Source organism: Rhamphochromis longiceps, linkage group LG16, assembly GCF_057381845.1.
Source record: "Rhamphochromis longiceps isolate RC_006_pf linkage group LG16, R_longiceps_female_GT1.1, whole genome shotgun sequence".
Lineage (NCBI taxonomy): Eukaryota > Metazoa > Chordata > Actinopteri > Cichliformes > Cichlidae > Rhamphochromis > Rhamphochromis longiceps.
Genome location: NC_140572.1, coordinates 29,827,856 through 29,853,201, shown reverse-complemented (window position 1 = coordinate 29,853,201; position 25,346 = coordinate 29,827,856). Strand labels below are relative to the sequence as shown.

General features: G+C 38.8%; 3 protein-coding genes across 3 annotated transcripts in view; 2 read left to right on the top strand and 1 right to left on the bottom strand.

Moving 5' to 3' along the window:
* The window catches only part of dars1 (aspartyl-tRNA synthetase 1), a 31,368-nt gene extending 21,828 nt beyond the window's left edge, over window positions 1-9,540 (top strand). Inside the window, exons 10-18 of the mRNA XM_085383621.1 lie at window positions 1,110-1,221; window positions 3,019-3,153; window positions 4,722-4,869; window positions 7,046-7,192; window positions 7,509-7,551; window positions 7,931-8,011; window positions 8,434-8,545; window positions 8,923-8,994; window positions 9,085-9,540. Of these exons, the coding sequence (XP_085239747.1) occupies window positions 1,110-1,221; window positions 3,019-3,153; window positions 4,722-4,869; window positions 7,046-7,192; window positions 7,509-7,551; window positions 7,931-8,011; window positions 8,434-8,545; window positions 8,923-8,994; window positions 9,085-9,176 (942 nt within the window). The 3' untranslated portion in view covers window positions 9,177-9,540. The remainder of the gene's footprint in view (window positions 1-1,109; window positions 1,222-3,018; window positions 3,154-4,721; window positions 4,870-7,045; window positions 7,193-7,508; window positions 7,552-7,930; window positions 8,012-8,433; window positions 8,546-8,922; window positions 8,995-9,084) is intronic.
* The window catches only part of LOC146651398 (protein lifeguard 3), a 50,928-nt gene continuing 34,924 nt past the window's right edge, over window positions 9,343-25,346 (bottom strand). The window contains exons 2-13 of the mRNA XM_085383622.1: window positions 15,491-15,657; window positions 13,423-13,692; window positions 13,252-13,319; window positions 13,094-13,158; window positions 12,938-12,991; window positions 12,763-12,813; window positions 12,613-12,652; window positions 12,380-12,417; window positions 12,178-12,265; window positions 11,723-11,818; window positions 11,535-11,588; window positions 9,343-10,132 (exon numbers count right to left, since the gene is read on the bottom strand). Coding sequence (XP_085239748.1) covers window positions 9,983-10,132; window positions 11,535-11,588; window positions 11,723-11,818; window positions 12,178-12,265; window positions 12,380-12,417; window positions 12,613-12,652; window positions 12,763-12,813; window positions 12,938-12,991; window positions 13,094-13,158; window positions 13,252-13,319; window positions 13,423-13,678 — 960 coding nt within the window. The 5' untranslated portion in view covers window positions 13,679-13,692; window positions 15,491-15,657 and the 3' untranslated portion in view covers window positions 9,343-9,982. The remainder of the gene's footprint in view (window positions 10,133-11,534; window positions 11,589-11,722; window positions 11,819-12,177; window positions 12,266-12,379; window positions 12,418-12,612; window positions 12,653-12,762; window positions 12,814-12,937; window positions 12,992-13,093; window positions 13,159-13,251; window positions 13,320-13,422; window positions 13,693-15,490; window positions 15,658-25,346) is intronic.
* pnkd (PNKD metallo-beta-lactamase domain containing) lies at window positions 16,254-23,811 on the top strand. Its single transcript, XM_085385106.1, has 9 exons — window positions 16,254-16,446; window positions 16,826-16,941; window positions 17,147-17,259; window positions 18,038-18,096; window positions 19,038-19,130; window positions 19,525-19,688; window positions 20,932-21,018; window positions 21,250-21,365; window positions 22,807-23,811. The coding sequence occupies exons 1-9, from the start codon at window positions 16,292-16,294 to the stop codon at window positions 22,978-22,980; spliced, it is 1,077 nt and encodes a 358-aa protein (XP_085241232.1). The 5' UTR covers window positions 16,254-16,291; the 3' UTR covers window positions 22,981-23,811.

Genomic DNA, 25,346 nt, shown 5'->3' with positions numbered 1-25,346 from the left:
TTTTGAGCTTTGAAACCTCTGTGTGGTATGTGTTCACCGCAGCTGGGTTTCAAGGAGGTATGAACTATTGAGAGGTATACCAGAGTAAGGTATATTTCATGAGGCCCCTCACCATCAGAAGAACTGCCAGTTTCAGGATAGTAACTGCCACCCACCAACCCACTCTCTATTACACCTACTCGCTGCAGACTTGCTGTAAACAGGAAGCGCTTTCGAATTTTTAAATTAGGTCTTACACAGTCTGGTTTTTAGGTCGGTTTCCCCACGTTTAACGCTGGGCACAGCCCCATGTGTGATAGGTGGTGTGATAGTAGAATGAATGATTTGCTTCAGTGCCTTTTTAAAGAGGTTTGTAAAAGTGTTTTAAGCAGGGACGTTTTATATTTTTCTGCACTTCTACTTTCTGTCAAGCACCCAGATTGTAAATGATGGAAAAGTTTTAGCCAGACAACCCTGAAGCATTGTCTGCAGATTAATGAGCTTTCCAGGATTTAGACACGATCATATTTCGAGTCAGCCGGCTGTTAGTCAGACGAAGACTATTCAGGACCGGACAGGCACTAGAAATGGGATGTGAAGCACTTTAATTAACGCAGAACTGTGCATTTATGTATTGAAAAGACCCAGGTCTGACTTCATGATGATGTACGGTAACTAGACTTGAAAACCAGACAAGATCAGTTGTAGAAATCTTGTGGTCATTTGAAATGAGTCAGTCGATTTCTGGGAGTGTTCACTGGCATTTTGACATGCTTTGTCACCCAACTGTTGACTCTTGGGGGCTTTTGTGCATGAGGTTTTTACAGTAACCTCTTCACAGCAGTTTTATGCCTCACCTTGGTTTCGGTATTTATATTGATAATCTAAATACTGAAACACAATTTAAAAAAAAACAATAAATAAAGGTATTTCTAAGTTTCTGCGGCTCTTCCAGGATTTGAACACGTTGCCGTTGCCAACAAATAATTGTCACACCCTTCACATAGACAGGAGGTCCTTGAAGAAACTGGCAGTCTTGTTTTCACACATTTGTCATGGTTGTGTAATAACGTAGATGAATCACTGCAACCGTCTTGATGGTGTTTATTTTTGTGTATCCTCCTGAAAAGACGACCACCAGCCAGGCCGTGTTCCGCCTGCAGTCAGGTGTGTGCCAGCTCTTCAGGGACACCCTCACCAAAAAGGGCTTTGTGGAGATCCAGACGCCGAAAATTATATCGGGTAAAAACAAAAAAAAACACCCTCTGCCACATTGACACGTGGGAAAACTGAGACTAGCATGCATTGAATCATTTTTGATTAGATGTTTCAGTAGAGGCACACTTGTTTTCACGTCACTGCCCACAGGTGTTTCGTGAGTCATTGTGTAACAGTTGTAAGTTGACTTCCTCATCAGGCTGATCTAGGCTCCACTTCAAATCAAGAGCAAAATAAAAAGTTCAGCTAAAGCTTTTGAAACACACACATGCGCAGTCATGCACATCTATGCTAAAGGAGACAACAGACAGTAAGGTATTAGAGAGAATTTCATCGTTTCAGACCTATGAGGGTTTTAATCCAGACCGCTGGGAATTTCGATGCATCGACCAGCTCTCACGTCAGCCTCTCTGCTTTCACATTTCCACACAGCGCCCTTCTAATTTGACAGGAGAGGCTTTCCTTAAGATCAATCCCAAAGGATCTCATCTCACTTTATTGAAGAAAAGGAGGACTGAAAGGGAGAAACTTAGAACTCAGACAAAAATCTTCTCACCAATATTCAGGAGAAAGAGTTATTGGAGCTTTCACCATTTAATGGCATATCTCTTATGCTGGCTTTATTTTTTCCAGCATTAACTCAATTTGGAGGCTCCAGATGCTTTTTGAACTATTCAAACCTTTACTTGGTTAATATGTAATGTACTGTTTGAAGCTTTAATAATCTAAAATAATCCGTTTGGAGTCTTTATGATAAAAAAAGATAAATTCTTAAAAGAAGCAGAAGCACAGTAGTCTTATGTCAATAGTTCGCAGCCCCCACATTCCTCCCATATTTTGAATTAACTGTGGTGAAACCTCCACACTCTCACTTCCTCTTTTCTTAAAGAGCCAATGATGGTGGCTGTGACTCGAACGCTAAATTCAAAAGTGGCGCTCTTTTATTTTGGCGGCACCTGTGAAAAAATACACACAAAACCACATCTTCCTGCGTGGCACCACCCATGGTGCAAGCGTGAACAGTTTGTCCTATATGTACAGCCCCACCCACCTTTTGAGAGTGTGAAAATATCAGTTGATGCCCTCTGATGTTTTTGTCACATAAAAGGTGACACGTGTTATTAGAGTCTGGGACATGATGTCCTGAGAACTGACTTTGTTTTGAAAAATTTGCCCAGTGGTTACATATTCATGTAAAAAAGAAATGGGTTGTTCTGGTGAATAAGTCAAAAAGTTGGGCCATCATTCCTTTATTGACCTCAGCTCTGTATCTGAGGAAGGAAAGTATCGTTTTTGAAGTAGTATATAATGACTGTCTTTTCTGAGCCTTTCCTGGTTGTCCTACTAAAGTTCCTGATGGAGATCACAGGAATCACTTGAGTTTTTAAGTACAAGTCTTTGTCTGGAATGAGCAGACAATCTGTCAGCATCTCCCCGAACGCACCGTTCTTTGCTAGCGATGGTCATAAAACGCACTCGTCGTGTAATAGCGTCACTAATCTACAAATCCTGTAGATGTTTCAAATTAAAAGCCTGAGTGTTTCAGTGGACAACAGTTATGTCATAAGACTTTTACTTTGAAACTTTTTCCACCACAGTTTTTTTTACTCTGGACTCTCTCCAACCATTATCAGAGGCCTGGCCTTTAAAAAAAATGATGGTATTTATTTGTGTGTATGCTAGCCAATTATAGTCCCTACTGAAACATCTAATAAATTCACAGTATATATCATTAGGTGGGATGGGTGAGGTTTTGACTGTAATAGCTGTTTTTCCTCATGTTTTTCTCTTTGTCATTAAATTTTCTTTGTCCTTTTTTAGCTGCCAGTGAAGGTGGCGCAAATGTTTTCACAGTGTCGTACTTTAAAACCAGCGCCTTCCTGGCTCAGTCGCCTCAGCTCTACAAGCAGATGTGCATCTGTGCTGACTTTGACAAGGTCTTCTGTGTAGGTCCAGGTAAGCCCCTCCCCCCAGTATGTCACCTTATACACTGGCAAACAGGAAAAAGAGACGCGAGAGGATAATGAAAAATTTAGACCCTATTAAGTGAAAACGGTTTTAAAATGTCACTAAATGCATTTAGACTGTTAAAGTTTAACAGACCTCCCTGTGATGCTTTTACTGTGTCAAAGCTGCTGTAGAGCTGTGTGATAGTGACACAGTGGGACTTGTAAAAGACTTTATAGAGCCGAGTTTAGGGGAAATCCAAGCAAACACTGCCACCATCTGATTATCTAAGCAAACTCTGCCTTCATCTGTGTGCATAAAGTATTTATTCTATACATAGTCGTGAATTTTTTTATGTTTTTTTTAGATTGCTACTCGTATCTGATTTTCATTCGATACAGGATTCTCGCCCAAGATCAAATAAAACATCTGGGACAAGGATCCACATTCGGTATTCCACTGACTGGACTGAAGTTTTTGTTTTGTTGTGTGTAACACCACAGAGAAATCAAAGGGCTTAAGGTCATTACTGCTTCTGAGGCAACAATGTCCTCACCACGGTTGCCTTACTTACAGACTCACTGATACAGCATGTAAGGAGAAGTGGGATCAACACTCCTCTAAATCCCAGTGGCAAAGTACAACATGTACTTAGTTGTAGGTTCTACAACTATATCGCCACTGTCTGAAATCAACTAAAAAAGGTTCACCAGGGAAGAAGCGGAAGTAAATGTGAAGCATATCTTCTTGCGGAGAAGCATACATCTCCATATTTATGCTTGGAATCATTTTAGTTTTCCAGTTTGTTGAAATATATGCAGGGTCAGACGCATAATACTTTCCAGGTTCTAGACAAACACTGTGTGAATACAAAAGCAGGAATGAACATTTACACTTTGTTTCAGACACAATTGAATAAAACTTTGTATGCATGGTTGTATTTTCTGAATCTCAGTCATTGTGAAACTGTGTGCATGTACACATGCGTGGTTTCCAGGTAATCCAGCCACAGTATGTAGATACAGAAACACATTTAATCAGATGTGTCCGTGCCTTTTTAAGAACACTTTTGACAGTCTGTAAACCTGTAAAAACAGCAATCGAGCAGCCGTCCTCGAGTATGACCGTTAACTCCCACTAAATGAAAGTAGAAGCCATGATGTTATTAATTCACCATACAAGTACTTGTAAAGTACTCTGCTTTAGAATAACACAGTAGTCAGGAATTATTTATTGGCAGCCGCGTTCATACAGAGTTTCTAAAGTACCTCTCAATCAGCCATAGTGCAAGCACCTACATTTCACAGTGCGTTTTGATTATCGTCAACTTTCAATGCCGCTCATCTACACATCGTCATTGTTTCACAAACCTTTACGTGGCGGTGATTCAGAAGCCAGGTTGTAAGCTTGATGATCCTTTATATGGGCTTCTGTTTTGTGAGCCGTCCAAATTTAGGAATTTCGAGTACAATGGAAATGACACTTTATTCCCGGAGATGAGCAGAAACCTTTCGTTGCTTCCACGCCACCGCAGTTTGCTTTGTTTTGGCACTCGTATTAAATCAGCGTCATTTCAGTTTTCAGGGCGGAAGACTCTAACACGCACCGTCACCTGACCGAGTTTGTGGGTCTGGATATTGAGATGGCCTTCAACTACCATTACCACGAAGTGATCGACTCTATCACTGACACCATGGTGCAGATCTTCAAGGGCTTGAGAGACAAGTAAGATACACATTTATTGAGTTAAGGTAAAAGATGAACCTAAAACTGTTGGTGTGTTGCAGACCAACTTCTGCAACACACTCAGCTGAATTATTTAGTTTTACAGCCAGCAAAATGTCAAAGTGTGTACGTCTAAGTAAAACTATGTAACTGCTAAATCTAGATTAATTAAATGTCATCACATATGGCTGTCTGCTTAGATGAATGTCAGCAATTTCCACTCCAACTGTTTAGTGAACTGCCAGCAAGATGACGATAGGATGTGGTTTTATTGCCTCCGTGTGGTGGAACTCGGTACAGTAGGCATTAAGAGCTTCAACATCAAAGGTTAAAATAAAAGAGGAATACTGGGCGAAACTCTTTCTGTGTGGAAACTGTAACGTTTCTGACGACATACGTCTGTGAATGTCAGTGGTTTTTGGACGTATTTATTACAGTGAAAACTCAGAAGGGGGTTTGCAGTGCTTCATGCTTTATTCTGTGATTACAAGTCTTTTATTATAAAGTAAATCCCCAGAGGAACCATGTTAAATCAGTGGAACACTGAGTAAGGTGTCAACTAGCTTAATTTGAATTCCCTTTTTAATGTCTGTGACGTTAGTTAGTTTCAGGTTGTGACCACTGTTCCTCTTTCTCAGGCCCATTTGACTTTTTGCCCTTTGTTCTCATGACTTTCCAGACTGTTTCTCTTGACGTGTGAAAGTGTTTTGCATGCGTTTTGTACTTCTGTTTTAACACATGAAGCACAGATGACTTTATCCTTTCCATGCTCTGTTTGGCATCTCCTTTTAATTTCACAGTAAATACAAGTGAAATTTGTTAGGTGTCTTTAAAAAATATAATTTAGTTGTTAAAAATCTCTTTTTGGTGTCATAATGTTTCTAATTGTGATATAAAAGAATCAGAAATTAGTGAAAGGCATTAGGACAGCTTGGCCAAGAAAATAGAGTCAAATGTGGGTTGTGACCATTATGTGAACAATTAGTCTGGTATTTGTCTCTATCTGGACAGAATTGTGAGTCCTTCGATGGTAGATTGTAGTTTTTGTTTGTGTACCGGTACGTGCAGTACTGTGCAGAAGTCTTGCATCACCCCTCATTTCTTTTTTTGTTTTTAGAAAAAGGGGCATCTCTTGTGACATCCACCATGTGTACTGACAATAATTTGAGCCACGAATTTCAAATTTATGTATTCATCAGTCCATCGGACCTGTAGCCGATGAGTTTCAGTTCATTCCTTGTGTAGTTTGGCCTTTTATCACAAATTCCCCTCCTTTAAAATGGCTTCTTGAGATCTTTTCTGATGAGGCTCCAGAAAAATGCACTTCTCAGGCCCTGTTTCACTTCTTAGCTGAATTGTTTATTAAGGGTATGACTTTCAGATGCTTTTCATGTAGAATTTTAGGCCTGCTACTTCTTCATTTGTCCTCCACTTGTCTATTTTACTGCATTTTTTTTTAGGTGCGTACTCCACACCGTGCCAAGTTATGCCAAGTTTTTTGGCTAATAGCCTTTTGGGAATCACCTTTTTAGTGCAAAATTATCCTTTTTATGCCCATCAAACTGTGTTATCATTGTCATTTTTTGTAGATTAAACTAAAGACAGTGGAAAAAATGGGGGGTTGCATCAGGCTAACAAAGTGCACAAAGATACAATTTAGATTGGTTCTTTGCTAAGTTGTCTGTTATGTTTAGACACAACACTGGTTTGCCCTTTGAGTTGGGAGGCTTTTTGTGCATTAATTATTTATGGGTCAGTGTTTTATTCACGGGTCAGTCATTTTAAGTCCAGATACAACCACTGGACATAAAATGAGAGAACAAACCATCAATGTCCACAGAAAAACTTTGAAAGTGGTTCAGAAAACCGGAGAACTATTACCCAATACCACTTTAAAGCTTTTTAAGACAGCATGTCTCCTTGGAAGCAAAATATGAAGAAATCAGGGGCGACATGACCCTTTTTCACAGTAACACGTGTAACAAGTATTTTTACATAGATATAAATCACCATTACATACTCCAATCATGATTGGGAAAACTATTGGTGTATGTGAAGTTTTATGTTTGGGTTAAAAAAATTAGTGGTTTGGGGAAATTTCCCAGGAAAATGAATTAAAGTCAGCGTCATGTCCTCTCAACACTCTGGAAACTCAATGCATGTGCCTCTGCGTCAGCTTCCAGACAGAGATCCAGACGGTGAATAAGCAGTTCCCAAGTGAGCCTTTCAAATTCCTGGAGCCGACTCTTAGACTGGAGTACACCGAGGCTGTGGCCATGCTGCGTGAGGCCGGGGTCGAAATGGGTGACGAGGATGACCTCAGGTTAGAATACATCACACAGCCTTTCCCCCACAGCCAACTCATCTTGTCAGATGATTTCTTTTGATAAAAGCAGAAGTAAATTGTAACATGTGCTTAAAGTGAGGATGTGAAAGATCACATCAGTAACTCAGCATTTAAGTAATCCTTGTGATCAAAGCTGTAATCTGCAGTACAGTTGGAGCAGTGACGTTAAAAAAACAGTCTGAGAAATAATAACTGTAGATGATTCACTGATTACAATCAGTTTAAGTAATATTTTAACAATGTGAGATGTGTCTGTCTTTATTAAACTCAATGTATTTTTGCTGTTTTGTAGTACACCCAATGAGAAGCTGCTTGGCCGCCTCGTCAAGGAAAAGGTTTGTTTTCAAATGTGATTTACTCATTGAATGTCAAAATTATGAATGTGACATGATCCAACAATGGATCACGTAGCCTTTATGTATGAAGGTCAGATAAAAACACGAGTGATTTTTAAAAGTAGTAAAAAGCCATTTTGGATATTAGAACTCCAGAATTTGTATATATGAGCCGTTAGTCTTCTTCAGACGACCTCCTTCAGTAAAAGCTGCTTTATGCTGTAAGATAAAGACTCTACAGTATCCTGGAGAAGTATTTTAATATTCAAGCTCACAGTTGCATCACATAAATAAAGAAAAGGATACGTGTATGTCTCTATTAATCCTTTTGTATGCAGTTATTGACTCTCACTCCTCTTTTTTCCCCCCCTCTCCACAGTATGATACTGACTTCTATGTGCTTGATAAGTACCCGCTGGCTGTTAGACCGTTTTACACAATGCCTGATCCAAGCAACCCTGTAAGTCTTTCACTCACACATCAAACATACCAAACACACCAGCCTCTCAAATTTGCACTGTGGCTCCTGTGGGCAACGTAATGCTTTTTTTTTTTTTTTTTTTTTTTTATTGTCCCGACAAGTCAAGAAAAAACATCAGCATCCATGAGCGATGCCACAAAATTGCCAGTTTACTACATTCTTTATGCTACCTGTGTGAATTTCAATTGCCAGACTGATATTTCTGTTAATATTTGGCTTTAAAAAATGAATACGGTTTCATTTCATTCTCTTCCTGTCATAATCATTGTTGTTACCCAAGTTTTGTGCCAGCGTTACCTTGTCTGGTTGACTTTAATTTTCTTTTCTTTTTTTTAACCCCCTCCTGTCATCATCACATGTGAGAAAAACCTGATTTCTGAGTTTGTTTTATTTTTGTCTAGAAATACTCCAATTCTTATGACATGTTCATGAGAGGAGAAGAGATTCTCTCCGGAGCTCAGAGAGTCCACGATGCTCAGCTGCTGACAGAAAGAGCCATCCACCATCAGATCGGTAAGAAAAAGAGATGTGGGGGCAGGGATAGCTCAGTAGGTAAAGTGGTCGCCCCATGATCGGAAGGTCGGCGGTTCGAATCCACTTAACGGCTACCCTGAGGTACCCCTGAGCAAGGTACCGTCCCTACACACTGCTCCCCGGGCGCCTGCTTAGTGGGCTGCCCACTGCTTCACAGAGTGAATGGGTCAAATGCAGAGAAAAACAAGTAATTTCCCCATGGGGATCAATAAAGTATCCATTATTATTATTATTATTATGTTTCCATTTCTTTTTGAGGAGCATTGAGTGAAATTCAAATGATTTGTCTCCCTCTGTTGGCAATCAGCGGAACAACACTAGAAAATTTTTGTGCCTCTCCTTTGTTTGTTGTACAGATCTGGAGAAGATCAAGGCATACATCGACTCCTTCCGGTATGGAGCTCCCCCACATGGCGGCGGAGGCATTGGTAAGAAATATGTTTTGTCGGGGGAACTACAGGAATGGTTTTTGTTTTTTTGTAAGAATAAAAAACTGATAAAGATGTCATCCTTCACAGGCCTGGAGAGAGTCTGCATGCTCTACCTGGGTCTCCACAACGTTCGGCAGACCTCCATGTTCCCACGTGACCCCAAGCGCCTGACACCTTAAACCTTCTGGTGTGGACGACACATAAATACTGGTGACGGGAAACAATACTAATCCACAATCAAGGAAGGGAGAACATTTATAGGAGCTAATGCCACCCTAGAACTCTTAACGTGTTACTGTAATTAACCACCGACATGAAGGAAGCAGTTATAACAGTAACGTATGATTTATTGATCGGTGTGCATCGTTTTCTAACAACAACAAATAACAGAAACATTAAAGAGAACAAAGGAAATGGCCAGTGATTCAAGAAGACAACTCTTTTTTTTTTTTTTTTAATCGGTGAGTCAGTGTTCTCTGGGTTTTCTCTTTGGAAAAATACATAACATAAAAGTACATAACAAACAGATCTTAGACCGTCTTACTACCAGCACAGATGTTTGACTAATGATTGTGGTGTCCAGCAGTATGCCTCCAACTACACATGTTTTGTAAGTCTAAGCACTGACAATAATAAAAACAAATGTGTTGATCTATAAATGGCTTTGTTCCCTTTTTTGGAGGCAGAAACACTTTGTTAATGAGGAGGTTTGATCGAAGTAATAGTTGAGAGTACTACACTCCTTAACGTGCACATAAATATTAAAATGCAGCTATACAAATGTGCAAAGCTTAAGCAGCTCTCTTCCTTTACACGGGCTAAGTGTAAGCTTTGCGGCTGCAGTCCTGCTACATACAGCCCAACAAACAAAGTGCTCGAGTGTTACTGATGTAGAAAAAATAATAATAATAATAAAGTAATAATCTTTCTGACAGTTTGCTGTGTGTCTGCCAGCAAATACAATATACAAACTCCAACCGCTGGCTCATTCAGTCGCAGCTCCGCTGACTTGAAGGATGAAGAGGAAGATGTGAACAATATCAACATAAAGAGAAAGCGCTCCATAGACGTACTCCTCTGGGCTGATGGCCAACTCCCGATTTCCGATAAGAAGTTGGGTGTTGTACACTAAAAACTAATATAAGGAAGAAAAGGAAAGAGGAAATTGACATAAAAACATGAATACAAGGAAAAATGCTGCAACATTTCTAGCCTTTTGTCATGTTTGTGACCATTAATTAAAACTTTTGGTTTTTGGACTGTTACGTGTCACTCACTATGACCAACAAGAAAATTTACATCCTGTATCATGTGAGGCTACAACTGTACTAATAGCTTTGTGATTCTGTCCTTACCATGTGGTGGTGCGTTTAGTTTAACCCTTTTCGTGTGTTGCTGTGTTAATATTTACTCATTAACACAAAATTTCAACTATAGCTGAGACTGACAGGAATGGTAAGCAAAGGCTAAGGTAAAAAGTTTGGGTAAATTATATTTTGAATATAATGGTACAAAAGCAAAGGTCAGACAATCCCCAGCATTATGGGAAAACCACATTAAACAGTGCTATAACATGTATACAGTGAGATTACCTGTTTAAAAGACCTATTGGGACAATGAATGTGGAAATCATGTTTGTAACAGGAAATGATAAAATGTCCCAAAAAAAAAGCCCAATTCACTTTATACACTGCGCAAAAAATTAAAGGAACACTTGAACATCATAGTTGGAACTTCAGGAATATCCGTCTGTTCGATTAGGGAAAACTGTGATTTTACCTCCTTTACTAAAGAAAGCATGTGACAGAGGTGAAATGGAGAGGAGACACCGTAATAAATGTTAGCTTCTTGCAACATCATCCGTGAAAAGAACACTGCCAGCTGAGTTACACAATGCTGGTTTCTGACCACAGAACCCACCTAGGAACACTGAGCCTTCATGTCATGCTCAAGGAGTCTCTTGATGACATTTTGGTTGTAAACATGCACAAATAACCTGATTGACGTCACTTTTTAGGGCTCTGGCAGTGCTGCTCGTGTAACGGGCCTGTCGACATGGCAAATCTGTGCCTTACTGATGGAGCTGAGCAACCTGTGGAGGCTGCAGGTGCTGTCTCATGCTACCAAGTAGCAAAAAGGACCCAGCAAAAAGCAAAACTAGAGAAAAATCCATCAAAAAACCTTCCCTTTCTGGAGGTTGTCTTGTTGTTGCCTTTCCAGTGCAACTGTTATCACTTTTTTATTGGATTCACAATAGTTTATGCTTTCTATCTGGACATCCTGATATCTCTGAAGTTAACAGACTTTGTGTTAAACTGAAGATTGAGTGTTCCCTTCTTGTTTTTTTATTTGATAGACCAATCAAAATCAAGACAAATACGATGATGAATAGTAGATTATCACCACATTATTTAGGGCTCCTAAATAGCTATGTATTGGGGGTGTAAGGACTGCTAATGTCTCGCTTGCTTTTCAACAACAGACTCATAATACCAAGAAGAAATACTCGGTCTAATTTTGTGTGAGTGTGGACTCACCAGAGTGTAAACGATGGCTCCAATTGCAGCGTAGAGCATATGCAGCCAGGGGACCTGTTGAGTGACATAAGAAAGGCTCCTGAATGTGAAATCAGTCACACAGATGCACCCTTGGGAGCTGCTGTTCCTCACGCAGAGAAACACGAGTAGACAGAATAAATTAAATGACTTGACCAGAGCAGGCTCACATATTGGAAGGAGAGGACGATGGCTGTAACAATCCCAATGATCATGAGCAGAACGGCCGCAATGCAGAGGAATCCCCCGCAGGAGGTGAAGTCCACCTGTGATGAGAAACAAGTCATTAAGGGGATGAAAGTGAAGCTGATATGCTTCAAGCTACATGAAAGAGCAGTGAGACTATTGTGAAAGAGGATCAGAATAAGGTGAAAGAGAAATATATGTGTGTGCGTGTGTGAAACGTGTCTTGTAGAAGCCAAAAATGTAACTTGTGTATCTCGAGTTGCATCAGACAGAGAAGTTGGATTCGCATCTTATCCCAAAATGTTATAAATATTTAAAGGATTTCAGTGCCCCCATTGTAATGCAAGACAAAGGAGTTCTTTTACACCGACAACAAAGACATCCTCTGACAAGCCACAGGCTACTGAGCTACAGCGAGACAGTTTACATCTCCGTGTACCTTAGTTTGGAAGCAGAAGACTGTCACAGCTATACAGACTAATGCTGTTACTCCCATGGCGATAAACACTGCTTTGGTTCCATAATAGCTGTAAAGGATACATGTAGCAATTAAAACGAAACAAAAAAAAAGGCACATATATACCATCAGGATCAAAATGTGCTGTTTTGAGCTGTTGCCTGAATAAAGCCAATAAACAAACCTTGAAACTGCTCCGGCCATGTAAGACAAGGCAAGAGTCTGCAAGATCAAACATGAATACAATGCGTCTTAAATGTCAGAGTGAGTTTTAGCACTTTTTAGAGATGTCTTTTTTCTACTGACTTTACTTTTTCAGTCTTCAGCACCTCACACTATGTTAGTTCTGCACATATATATCTGCTGTGGCATTACTAGTGTCAATGTCTGACCCTTAGTCTAATAAACAACACTTACAAATACTCCAAGCAGCACAAGATTCCATGGAAAACGCCTCCTAAAAAGTACAGAAACCACAAACATCACTGTTTATGAAAATTTTAATACACCATAATAATAGCAATAATAAAACAACTTAATTTTTCCAACTTATTTGGCCTTGCTTACCTCGGCTCTTTGCAGCAGATGAGAATGCAGTAAACCACAAAGTAAACCACACTACGGAGAGATTCACCACTGTGATTATTATTACATACATCATATTCTTCACATGTGTGTTTTTTTTTTATCAATTGATGTAATTGCACTAAAACTGTGCGGCTGTTTCTTAAAAGTAACTCACAATGATGCCCAGTAGATGCCAGGGTAACTGATGACAAACATCCTCACTGGGTCACTGTGAAAGCAGATACATGGCATCACCAAAGGGCAGACTGTGTTTCTTACCCTTCACCAGATACATTCATCAGTGGATGGATGTACAAATGGGGAAACTTACACAAACGTAAAGACAGCAACAACTGAGAAGGTGACAGCAAGCTGTGCTGATAAAATTAAGTAAACCTGTCGAAAAAAAAAGAAAAAAAGAAAGATCAGAGCAGCAGGATTGTCACTGGCACAAAGAGCAAGTTAAAACACACAGTTACAAACTCTTACTTTTCTGATGAAGGCGTGCCGAACAGATGTGCTTTCCCACTGGGTGCTGAGAAAATCCTCCATCTCTCCTGCAGAATTTGGAAGAGCCAAGTGGTAATTTATCCTTGTTACACCTAATCTAAATATATTGCAGGGTGTGATTACTTCAAGACTGTGCCACTCGCTAAGAACCTGGGTTGGAGGCAGGCAGTCCAGCAGACAGAGTCGGTATTGTGGTGGGCATCCCAGATGGAGGAAGGCCAGGGCCTTGACACATGCTGATCGGCGGGTAGACACCCCCTTGGCCCCAGTAGCCAGGACTGGGACTGTAAGATGGAGGTGGGGGAAGAGGAGAGCCATGCTGTGGCTGGTAGGGGAAGTTATCACACTTAGGATGATGCAGTGCTTCCTCGTAGGGGGGAGGACTGTCAATTTTAGATGTCATCATTTTTCTGGACTACCCTAAAGACAGGATGAGTGGTACAAAGCTATGTCAGACTTACATCTTTTCACTATCCACTAGTTATTGCTGACTTTCCATTTTCACAATTACAAAATAAAATCTTCCTACTATATTACATCGTAAATCACAGTATGTTGCATTGCTTAATTCTGTGGTATTATTTCCTGGAAACTATGTGGTCACCCTAGTTTCAGAAAGGGTGATCACAAGTCCCTCCTTGTGCACAACATTATTATCTGTTTTTCTGTGTTTCACATGTGATTCTCAGAAATCAGCACCGAATAACAGAATTCTAAAGTCTGGCTCGTTTCCAGTGGCTGTAAAGAAAATAAGGAAGGCTGTCTCTACAGGACGTCCTGGTGGCCTCGGGGACGTTTTGGCTTGCTGTGAACTTTCAGCTGGTTCAAGCACCACGCAGGAACCACGCAAATCTACCACATCAAAGACATGCAAAACTGTGCGCATGTCGCTCTGTCTGTCTCTTTCAGCAAGGCAGGCGACACGAACCAGGTAACGTTAGACACGCTGAACAGATGAAAAGGAACGATGGAGAAAAGAGGGAGGGAATAAAAAAGAGAAGGCAGGTAAATGCTGAAAAATAAGTGGCAGTCAGGAGCAGGAACGTGTGCATATGTGTTATTTTGATACTTTTGCACAGTTCTTGAGTACAAAAGCCTCTCACTGTGCATAAAGCTCACTGTTTTTCCCTCTTTGGTTTAAAAACTGTATTAGATAAAGGTATTATTCAATATTTCTGGCTTTGTACATGTGTATGTGGGGTATGTGTGGAAGATTTTCCCTGCTACAGCGACAGCCATGTCATATTTTTGAAAACTTGGAACTCACAATAATAAATTACATTGAAATTTAACATTAAAAATGTAATTTTGTTATCATGCTGTATATCTGTATGTACTGTAACACCGCAGACACCCTTGGTCTCCTTACACTTGTACTTTAAGTGTGAGTCACTTGCTAATTAAAAATTAATTTGACTACTATAAATATTTTAAATTAAAGTGCGCACGTTTGTTCGGGATAATTGGGCCACATGTAATGAAACTGCAATATTTTGAAGGGCTGAAAAAAGGTCTAGCAGTCTGGTGCTGTTGCAATAACAAAGATGAGATAATGTCCCAGCTTGAATTATAGTTTCACTCAGCTCTTGGTTGTAATTCAACATATAGTTTCACAAGACACATTGAAACAACTTAAACATTATTGTGTCTGGAAGGCACAGTCATGCCATGTGTTCACATTTATTGCTTGATAAAATATACGAAGGGTCACGCAAAGTATGAGAGTAGAAACCAATGACTGTAATTCTGTTTAATTTAAGAATGAAGTATATGTGGACACTTGGAGGCCAAGGAAAGTTCCCCCATCTAAAGTTATGATTTTTCTTCTTTCAATATGCAATCCTGAGCTCACCTTCAGTTTCATTTATTCTATTAAAGCACCTGTAAGAGCAGTCGAATCCCTCTACAGCACCTCACCGGTCTGAAAAGGCCAGACTGCATACATTTTTCTTTTTGTATGTAGTCTAGTCAGATTACTTGTGAAAATTAGTACTGTACTTAAGAATTTTTAAGATAGGAAAAGAGAAAAAAGCAAGCATACTGCCGATTGTGAACAGGAAATTAAGCCTGTGTTATTTTTAAAACCCAGCCATACATTATATACAAATTTTAAAACACTACAACACTGCACTCAAGTAATCTCTTTGACCCACTTTTGGTTTGTTATGATCTGATCACCCAGAAAACAAATGAAAACAAAGCAGAAAAGGTTACTTACCTTGTGGCTTGCGCCTGAGTTGGGTTCACTGTCCTTCAGTCCTGCCTTGGAGATTTGCAGCCGTGCACAACAGGAGGATGTCATCCTTTGTAACTGGATATGCTGGCTGAAACTCACACTGTTACTGCTACTCTCAGAAAGATGAGACTGGTTACTCATGTCGCCTCCTGTTAAAAAGTACCAATATTACCAAAACACAAACTACTGGTTGTACCTCCCTCTACAATTAGTTAAATGCCAGTGCTTCCTTGATACCTAGTCAGCTTTGGCATTTTGTCTAAGGGTAATTGTAAGTCATAATTATATGTCAATGTATTTTTTCTTGTACTACAAAAATCATTACAATTAACCTACAATACGGTTATAACAACAGACAGATAATTATTCAACATTTACACCAGAAAGAAATGTGATTCTAAAAACAGAAATTCCCATTTTATGTGTTTCTTGAAGCAAAGTGGATTTGGATATAAAACAGGCAAAATCACACAGTATTTTTGCTAGTTCATATGCATGTTAAAGTTTGCCTGACAGACTGTCAAAACCCTTTTTTTAAATTTCATTTAATTTACTACTACTACTTCCCAAGTGGTTCTGCTGCCTAAACCTAAGCAAAATGTGATGGGAAAAATGTATAATGAAAATATACAGAAAAAATTATAATATACTCTGTTTTAATACATAAAAGAAAACGTAAACATGAGAAATCAGGTGAGCACAACACCGGTAGTGAGCCTAAAAGTCACCAGGGGACTGTTGTGACGTGTCGCTGTATACGTCATTACGTTCCGCTCAGAGGCTATGGCGCTTCCTGACTGGATAATAACACTGGTAGCCACTTCATCCTTCATCTGTTTTTGTTTGTGCCTTCGCTACAGACGGACAGGACAGGTGTTTTGGAGAAAACTGTTCAGCAAGATAATGGCCCGAACGGAGAAGCCCTTGTTCCGAATAGCGTGAGTATGGCGCCACTTTCCTTGGCGACAGAGATTTCTGTCGTTTCCTTGGCGATTCTCTTGGCGTAGCTTAGCAACATCTAGCCATTTTTATGTGCTATAGATTTATCCCACGTAATTTAATTTAGTCAAGACCATTTGAAAAGTACAGCTGTTGGTATTCTGCTGTGAGGCTCTTCTCGCGATAATGCCATTTTTTTCATCAGCATATGCTGCAGTGGCTTCAACTTTATTTTAAGAGACGTTTGCATACCAACCATTGAAGTTACGTCAATTGTGCTCATTCAACAAACCAAAGAAATGACAGTAACTGCATGGCGAGGTTAATAATGTTAACAGCTTTTACTATTGGGACATAACATTTCCAATTGTCTCCCAGGTACACACTCTACACTAAGACCAGACTTGGCTACATGTACTACAAACGGCAAATGCGGAAAGCTCGTGAAAATTACCCTGGAGGGCATTCAGCTACAGATCCCGTGGAGTTCAATGGTATATGCAACAATTACTGGTTTAACTTGGTGACACTGGGCCAAACAATGCCTTGCTGTCACACGCTGTACATACCATAGAACCAATTGTTATTACTATCAGTACAAAATTCTAGCATTTGTTTCATTAAAGATGGATATTTTTATTAGTGCATGTTTAATGTTGTCCCGAATAATTATTATGTCATTTCTTTCTCTGCCCACAGGTGTTAAAATAATTCCTATCTCTGTGCTCTCTGACAACTACAGCTACCTTATCATCGACAGAGCCTCGAGCATCGCAGTCGTTGTAGACCCTGCAGACCCTCAGATAGTTCAGGTGAGTGCCTCTGATGTCACTTATGTGTCTTTGAATGGGTTAATAGATTTAGGCTATTGCGCTGAAAACAGCAATCAGTAACTGTGTAGTTAGTTCCAAGGGAAAAGTTGTTTTTTCTTCAGAACATGTTGCTGCAGAGAAGTCAGGACAGATATCGCCTGATATTAGTGAGAAATGATTGCTTTGCTTCTAGTTCAGCTTTATTTTGTATATGTACCACAACTCTGATCCTTAAAGCTATTATATGAAATGTATAATATCTAGTATTAAGATCTTTAAGAAAACGAAATATTTTTTAGGGGAGTTGGAATAATACTATTAAAGTGTGATGATTGTCATTCAGTTCAAAGCCAGTTTAGTAACACATACAGGACATAGATGGGGTTAAAATGTATAAATAGTGTGAGTTACAAACAATATATGAAAGCCTGTATAGAATTATTGCTGTATTTATAAAAGTACGAGGTGTGTAAACAAAAAAATTGAGTTGTATTGAAAGCTTGATTGTAATTGTAGGGCTCATTGACAATGGAGCCTCTCTCTCTTACAGCTGGTATCTCTGCACTGTCATTTTTCCTTACAACCATGTGTTTTACTTCAGCTGCAGCTGTTGACTGTCCGTAGCCAGCTGTTGTGAATGAGTGTGTTTTGTATCCATGGTATCTTGCCTTATTAAATACACAAGTATAATAACGCTGTGATGTGTCATGAATCTGAAGTGTTGACTGAAGGTTTTACCAACACCCGATTTATTTGTATTTTCTTTTATTCATTTCAGGCAGTCCTCGAGGCAGAAGGAGTAATGTTAGAAGCAATACTATGTACACACAAGCACTGGTGAGTTTCATGTAATTTGTATGTATAAAAAAGGAGTAGGGGGGAAAGACAGCATAGTATTGTGATATTTAGCATAGCAATGTTATATTGATACAGGGACACCAATTATCGATATTTTATTTTGGAAATACTGTGAACAAGAGGGCTTATCTCACCTGATAAGAGGCAACCTTTCTGCAAACAGATGCAGTCTGGCTTGGATTGACTGGAATTACTATGAGACAGATTGTAAATGTATAAATGCAGAGAGATTGCCAACATCTTGCCATCAGTCTGAACGAGTCTTTATTAATGATTACAACTTGAAGGGACTTCATGGGCTGCCAGCTCATTGTATTCTGGTTATATTCCTATAAAACAGGAAGGTTGATCAGTGCAAATATAATAGTTTAATGTGGCTGTTGAATATTTATAACAGTAAATTGCTGCAATATTAGGAACAGATTGGATGTCATTGCCAACTTGACCCCATTCAATATGACACTGGTAACATTTATAGTAGGTCTTGGTGACAGTTTTGATGTACTTTACCATCTCCTTTTGTAGCTAAAAAAATTCCTGAGGTAACTTTATCTTATTGGATAAGACAGATATTGAAAATGTTTAACTTCGAGGACATAATTTACAGTTGAAGGCAAAAAAAATCTAAAGATATGTTAATGTGATAATCATACAAGACTCAGCATGTCACAAAAGGTTAAAAAATCATATAATAATAGGTATAGTAAAATAAAAATGTTAGACTTATTATTGCCGTACTGCAGATTAAAAGAATGCCATGCATTTGTATGTATAGATGTTTTCCCCACATTTTGAAAGTCCTGCGTTCAGGTTGATTAAAATAAGCACAGTGTTTTTTAAAAAAAATAGGTGCTTTGTATCTGTAATGTGTGGATATTGTCTAAATTGCTGCGTGAACCTTCTTTGTGATCCGTGTACAGGGACCACAGTGGGGGAAACAAAGGGTTGAAACGGCTGCACAGCTCATGCCGAGTTTATGGAAATGCGGCTGATAACATTCCTGGCCTCACGCAGTAAGTCCCAGCTTGCACAGTATAGCACACTGGCTCACTTTGAATCATTCTTACTGTACTTAGTCCTGTTTTGTTCCCACTGTCAGTAGTGGTGGCAGCTGACTTCACACTAAATTATCGTGGCATGAGTGACTATTCTGTTATGTCTGAGGGGATGGAGGGTTATCTTAGGACTTCCAAACCACCACACTAAAGATTTTGTTTTTCACATTTTTTTTTTCTAATAATGTAAAAATAATATGGGAAGGTAGTCGTTTTTGATACCTTTGCTCAACTGGTACATGTCAGAAATGGAAGTCTATTTCAGTTATTTTTAATCTTTTAATTTTCACTAAAAATCAGTAACTCCACACTTCTTGGTTTAGGTTTTTTCATTACTTATTTTTCTTTCCAGCCCTCTCTCACACAATGACTCGGTAACAGTTGGGCGTATGCGCTTTAAGGCCCTCTTTACCCCTGGACACACGGTAGGCCACATGATCTACCTCTTGGATGGTCAAACGGTCGGTGCCCCCTCCAGCCTCTTCTCTGGTGACCTGGTGTTTCTCTCAGGATGTGGTAAGTTATGCAGAAAACCAGATCAAGAGGAATTATTCTAGCTGTTTGCTTCTTTTTGTTTTTTTCAGAGTTACTGAAAATGCAGGATGAAATAGTTTGTTTGATGTGGAATCATTCTACACAGGTTCTCTGGGTTTTACTGGCTCAAAATTGTTCTCTACAGGGAGTGACTATGCATGCAAGCACAATTTGTCTGCACGTAGTTATAGTTGTGTTACCTTAACAGAAGTCTACGCATTGCCCTCTTATTCCTGGCAATTTGATCAAAATATATGTTATGCTTGAGTAAAAGCAACTTAAAAAAAACAAAACTGGTGTGACGTTTTTAGAGTTTTTGTGGGCTTTTTTTTTTTCTATACTGTAAAACTGCTGAAGTCTGAGAACCTGATGATTGCACAGTCTAAAAGTCAGCTAAAATGCATAAGTGTGATACCAAGGAAGCGTGATTTTGACTTAATTGTACTATGTGATATATACGAGAAACCTATCTGTCATCAGTGTTTCAATCAGTGCAATTTTAAAAAGGATCTTTGACCTGATGCCTTTTCTGCATTCACATCTGTCATTTTTGGTTCACAACCCGATTACCTCATTCAAAAGCAAGTTTAACATTGCTAATGCAAGTCAGCACCATCTTAACTGAATACTGTTGCATGCAAATTACACCTTTTCATATTTCATCGGAAATGCTGATTAGATTTCCTTTGCATAACTTAATGTAACATAGTTTTTTTTATAAGACTTGAAATAATTGAATCAGTTGCGTCAAAAAGCACTTAAAATATATACTTAATTATAGTATTGTATATTTAGTGGCCTGTTTTGGTTACCTTGTAATGCCAATGACATGTTCTTTAATATACAATAGATTTTATATAGCAATTTAGTGGTTAATACATTTTCATTATGCACAAAATATTGAGATCAGCAGGAGACACAAACCCAGCCTTGGGTAAAATCTATGTGTGGATCCATCTGATGTGATGACCCCTTTGAGAAGTAAGAGAGAAGCTGAAAGTATTATACAGAGTTTGTACAGTAGATAGTGTCTTAATAGCTAGTGGTTATCCGCATGACCTTTGAGAAATTGGACATTTTTATCTTCCAATTAACCAATTTGACAATCTAACTATAGCAGTAATGAAAATATCCTGGTAATACTAAAGATTAGACCATATGAATGCTTCAGGAACCCTGTTTGGAAATTGGAATCTCTTTGTTAACCTGTCTTTATTGTTTCTAGGGAGAATGTTTGAAGGCAGTGCAACAACAATGCTGTCATCTCTGGACACAGTTGGCTCCTTGACTGATGATACTCTATTATGGCCTGGTAGGAGAATCCTTTCAGTTGTCTGATTCAGTGTCAAAAAATTATGTTTGTGTGCTGCGGATGAAGTTGTGGTTTTAATATGTCTTTGCTTTTAAAAAAGTGTTTTATATATATACAGCCAAACCATAAGAACGGGTTGCATAGGGAATTCTTTGGTTTTTTTAGGCTTTTAAGTATGGTTATACATGTGGCTGTGATATTTTTCTTGTGTGTCCACTGGCTGTCCCGCAGGTCATGAGTATGCAGAGGACAACCTGCTGTTTGCTGCTGAGGTTGAGCCGCACAACACAGCCAGGGAAAACAAATATCAGTGGGTGCTGCAGCAGCGAGGCCAGAAGCTGTGCACGGTGAGAATGATGTATCACCATTGTTATGCCTCTCAAGCGAGCCATCCCAGGATTCATGTTGTCCAACACCTGAAATAAGGGCTTATCAGTTGCGTACAGCGTTCGTGCTGACAGCACTCTTGAGTGCATGCCGCCCTCTCGCTTTCCCTTCTTCCAGGCTCAGTCGAGTCCATCTGTGATATAGTCTGCAGCAGAGCAAAGGTTTGCTGTTCAGTGAAGTGCCCATCCTGAATTTAGATTAGTTTTTTATCTGTTATCAATACATGCCTCTAAAGGCAGTTTCACAAGATTGGAGCTTCCAGTTGATGATTTCCACCTCCAAAACTTATTGAATGACCATAACATTTCCTCTGCAGTCTGCATGTTTTCACGTTTCACACGTAGTCTTTTTCTTATTTATATCAGTCACCTGAGTTTGATCTTTGAGTATTATTTATTAAAAAGATCAGATATATAGTACACCAAAAAAACATGTATGAAAACTGTAAAGTTTTCCTTGTAGCAGAGCTGCCTGAAGGTGATGACTTAAACTTCTGAAACACTGCATTTGTATTTGACCAAATGTATCAGAAACTGTAGCACTGCTGTGACTCACTCGGTTAAGCAGGTCCTTTGAATAAAAACTAAATGCCATGCGGCGTGGACACCCAAGATTGCGAATGCGAGAACTTAACAAGTAAAGTAGGATTTTAAAATCGATACCACAGTTGCATCTACTCAAAGTCTCTAACAAGTTTGAACATCATTTACCTCGACCTCAAGGTCAGAGGTCAGAGGTCAAGTTTTCTAAAAATCTTGTGAGCGCATTAACTCAAGAAGGAAGTCACCTAGGATTCTCAACTTCATGCCATGCAATTACTAAAACTCTTGGACAGGTTTAAATCCTGGAGACCTTGACCTCAAAGTCAAAGGTGACCTTTCCTGAAAAGCATCTAGGATTTTCAAATTAAGGTTGATGCATTTGCTAATTCTAGATCTCATTGGCGGATTTTAAACTGTTATTGGTAAGGGATAGAAAGTCTGACTTAACAGATTGTTTTCGGCTTGTCACAGTAGGAACAGACCAAGCATTATTAACAATTAACCGAGTTTTATTCAAGCATCCCTTTGTGCTGTGATGCTGGAAAGAGGAAGCAGATGTCTAGGAATCCAGGTTGAGCTTTTCCTGTTGTGATATGTCTCTGTTTTGTTTAGGTTTATTGCCAAATTAACGTCAGTGTATCCTGGTAACAAATTAGCTGCTGTGTTTTCTTAATACTCACGGTGATGCCATCTGCAGAAATGCATTGTCTGTTTTGTGATGGGGAAGGGAGTAACAGAAATCACTTATTTTATCTTCTATGATAGATTTATTTATTTTTAATCTTTCTGCAAATGATTGACACTGTTCAATCAAGAGCCTTTGAGGTGGGCTGCGTTTTGACGTGCTCTTTATTTCCAGTGTCCCTCCACGATTGGAGAAGAGAAGCAGTACAATCCTTTCCTGCGCAGCCACTCTGCAGAGCTCCACCTGGCTCTGGGTGTCCAGCAATTCCAGGAAGAAGACTGGACCCAGTTTAGGGCAAGGGTGCTGGAGGAACTGCGAAAACGCAAAGACCTCTACAACAGGAGATAGTACTACCAAGACGTCCTAAACTTTAGGGAACAGCAGAGCTCAGCTGCACCAGGCATTGGTACAAAAGCAGCTATTTGCAGGTGAAAGCTAATAATAAATTGATCTCTAAAGGTACTGTAGAAACGGTTTGATCTATTATCTCAGTGTTAAGGGGCATTAAGTAGTTTCTGACCTGTAGACCTGTAGCTAGGATGGTAACCACAACTTCGTTATTACATAATACTCATTAATAGTTCTATTACCTCTCCAAATGCTGTAAACTACAGTCATTTTTTGTTCATGAGAAGAGCAGTGCTGATTTTGTTTTTACTTTTTACATAGGATGTAAATATTATTGTTTTGCATTACTAGAGCATAGACATTTTTTTCTTATTGAGGGTTTTTTTTGAAACACACGGTGATAACAATGCACTACACTGAACCGTTAACATGTTAGGTACTGATTTGTTTACTCAACAGTAGTTTTTAGAACAAGTAATAAATTGTATTTAAAAGGTTTCTGAGACAATCTTTGGTACACACGCTGTATTTGTTACCCCGGTTTCAGACTTACAGTGATGCTGAAGGGTAATTATCTTTTCCCCAAAGACTGACAGTTTGGGATTTGAGTATTTGATTGTGAATATTTGATATTGTGATATCAACATATTCACCAAATTAATGCTAGGATTCATTTAATAAATCGCAAAGGCACTTTGCTGTTGGTACCTTGTGTGAAAGTGAGCACAATGTGACAAAAAAAAGTCTGTACATTATTTTTTTTTTTTATAATAAGTCAGTTTATTAATGCAGATTATTTTTTTTATTTTTTTTTATTTTTTTTTTTATTTTGACTTAAAAAAGTAACACAAACATTCATTCTTTGCAATGGTTGTGTTTGGGCTACTTGTAGGGCTGTGCCATATGACCAAAATCTCATATCCCGATATAAGACATCTATCGTCCGATAACGATATAAATCACAAAAATGTAACATTTTCTGTAAATTCTGTGAATCTCGGGCTGCTCGTCTTGCGTGAAGTGTTTCCAGCTGGGCGTCATGTACCTGGAGTCGAATGTTTTAACCGATGCATAAAACTACACATTTTTAGACATAAGTTGTAACGGCCGCCGTTTTCTTTGTGAATATTTATTACACGGCGTGCTGCGGGGAAAAGCCTGTTCTAACGTTTGAGTCCAAGGTTTATTTTTTAGCACCTGGCGGCTCTTTTTTACTTCTCATCCGTAAATAATCTGCTCTTTCACGTGATTCAGTTTATTTTGAAAAGTCTCAACAGGATTTTGAGCTTTATTGTGAAAGGTTTATGTGGAACATAAACAAGCGGACACGCGATGGTGTTACCGTCGTTGTTGCTAACCACAACGCATAAAAACAGTCGCTTGTCCATCCGTAGTGTGGTTATATTAAATATAAGAGAAAGAGAGAACTTTAATAAATTAATATAGCCACTGCAGTGACCATCAAAACGATGAAAAAATATTGCTGTAAACAGCTTATTTTGCAACACCACGAAACAAACAATAGCGTAAAATGAAACGATAGAGGTTTTTATATCGTCATCTGATATATATCGTTATATCGAACAGCCCTAGCTACTTGTACTGTTAGTTTTTTATTTTTTATTTTTTTTGGTTTGTTTTCCTTAAGAATTCGTACATTATAGTTCATGTTATAGTTGATGTAAAGAACGTAAACAAGTGGGCCAAACACAAAAATGTATATTTTCTTGAACAGATCTCTTTTGTGCCTGTGAGCAAATAATTTTTTGTGAACTTCTTGTTATCATTTTAAATTTGTTCACTCCCTGAATGTGAACTACAAAATATGTGAAGGATCTAACTGGTACTTAACTGTAGTGAGACATGACTGAATTCATGTTGAAGGGACGATTGAATTAAGACTGCATTTATAATGTGACTGTGGCAAAAGAAATATTTTTTTTTTTGTTTTGGTGTATTTGACCAATTAAAACCTTTGGAATGCAAAATTTATCTTTTCTTTTCTTGTTTGTTCGTTCGTTCGTTTTAACTGTATCGGATGATTTTCATGATGTGACTACTCTCAGCTTCTGTTAAATTGTTGCTTTTTTGGATTGCTTCCTGTTCAGAAAACAGACCCAAACTTATTAAGCTTCCACTTTATCGCGTCTCTCTCGTATTCAAACTGTCATCGCTCTGCTATTAGCTCATCTTGCCAATGGACTGTCCTTCCACAAGTCACAATAATTACTACTTCTATAGTATTGATCAGAATTTAATCAAACTTACCCACAATAATCATCTAATGGGTCTTTACCAAAATTGTGCTCAAGGACACTTTTTTGTCATTTTTATAGGCACTTGTCCATGTTCACAGTATAACCTTC

Bases quoted from the DNA above. Each gene is read 5' to 3' on its own strand.
- pnkd (XM_085385106.1), top strand. From the start codon at position 16,292: ATGGCGCTTCCTGACTGGATAATAACACTGGTAGCCACTTCATCCTTC. The intron at 16,942-17,146 runs GTATATGCAACA...CTCTGCCCACAG, and splicing joins AGATCCCGTGGAGTTCAATG to GTGTTAAAATAATTCCTATC. The intron at 18,097-19,037 runs GTGAGTTTCATG...ATCCGTGTACAG, and splicing joins CTATGTACACACAAGCACTG to GGACCACAGTGGGGGAAACA.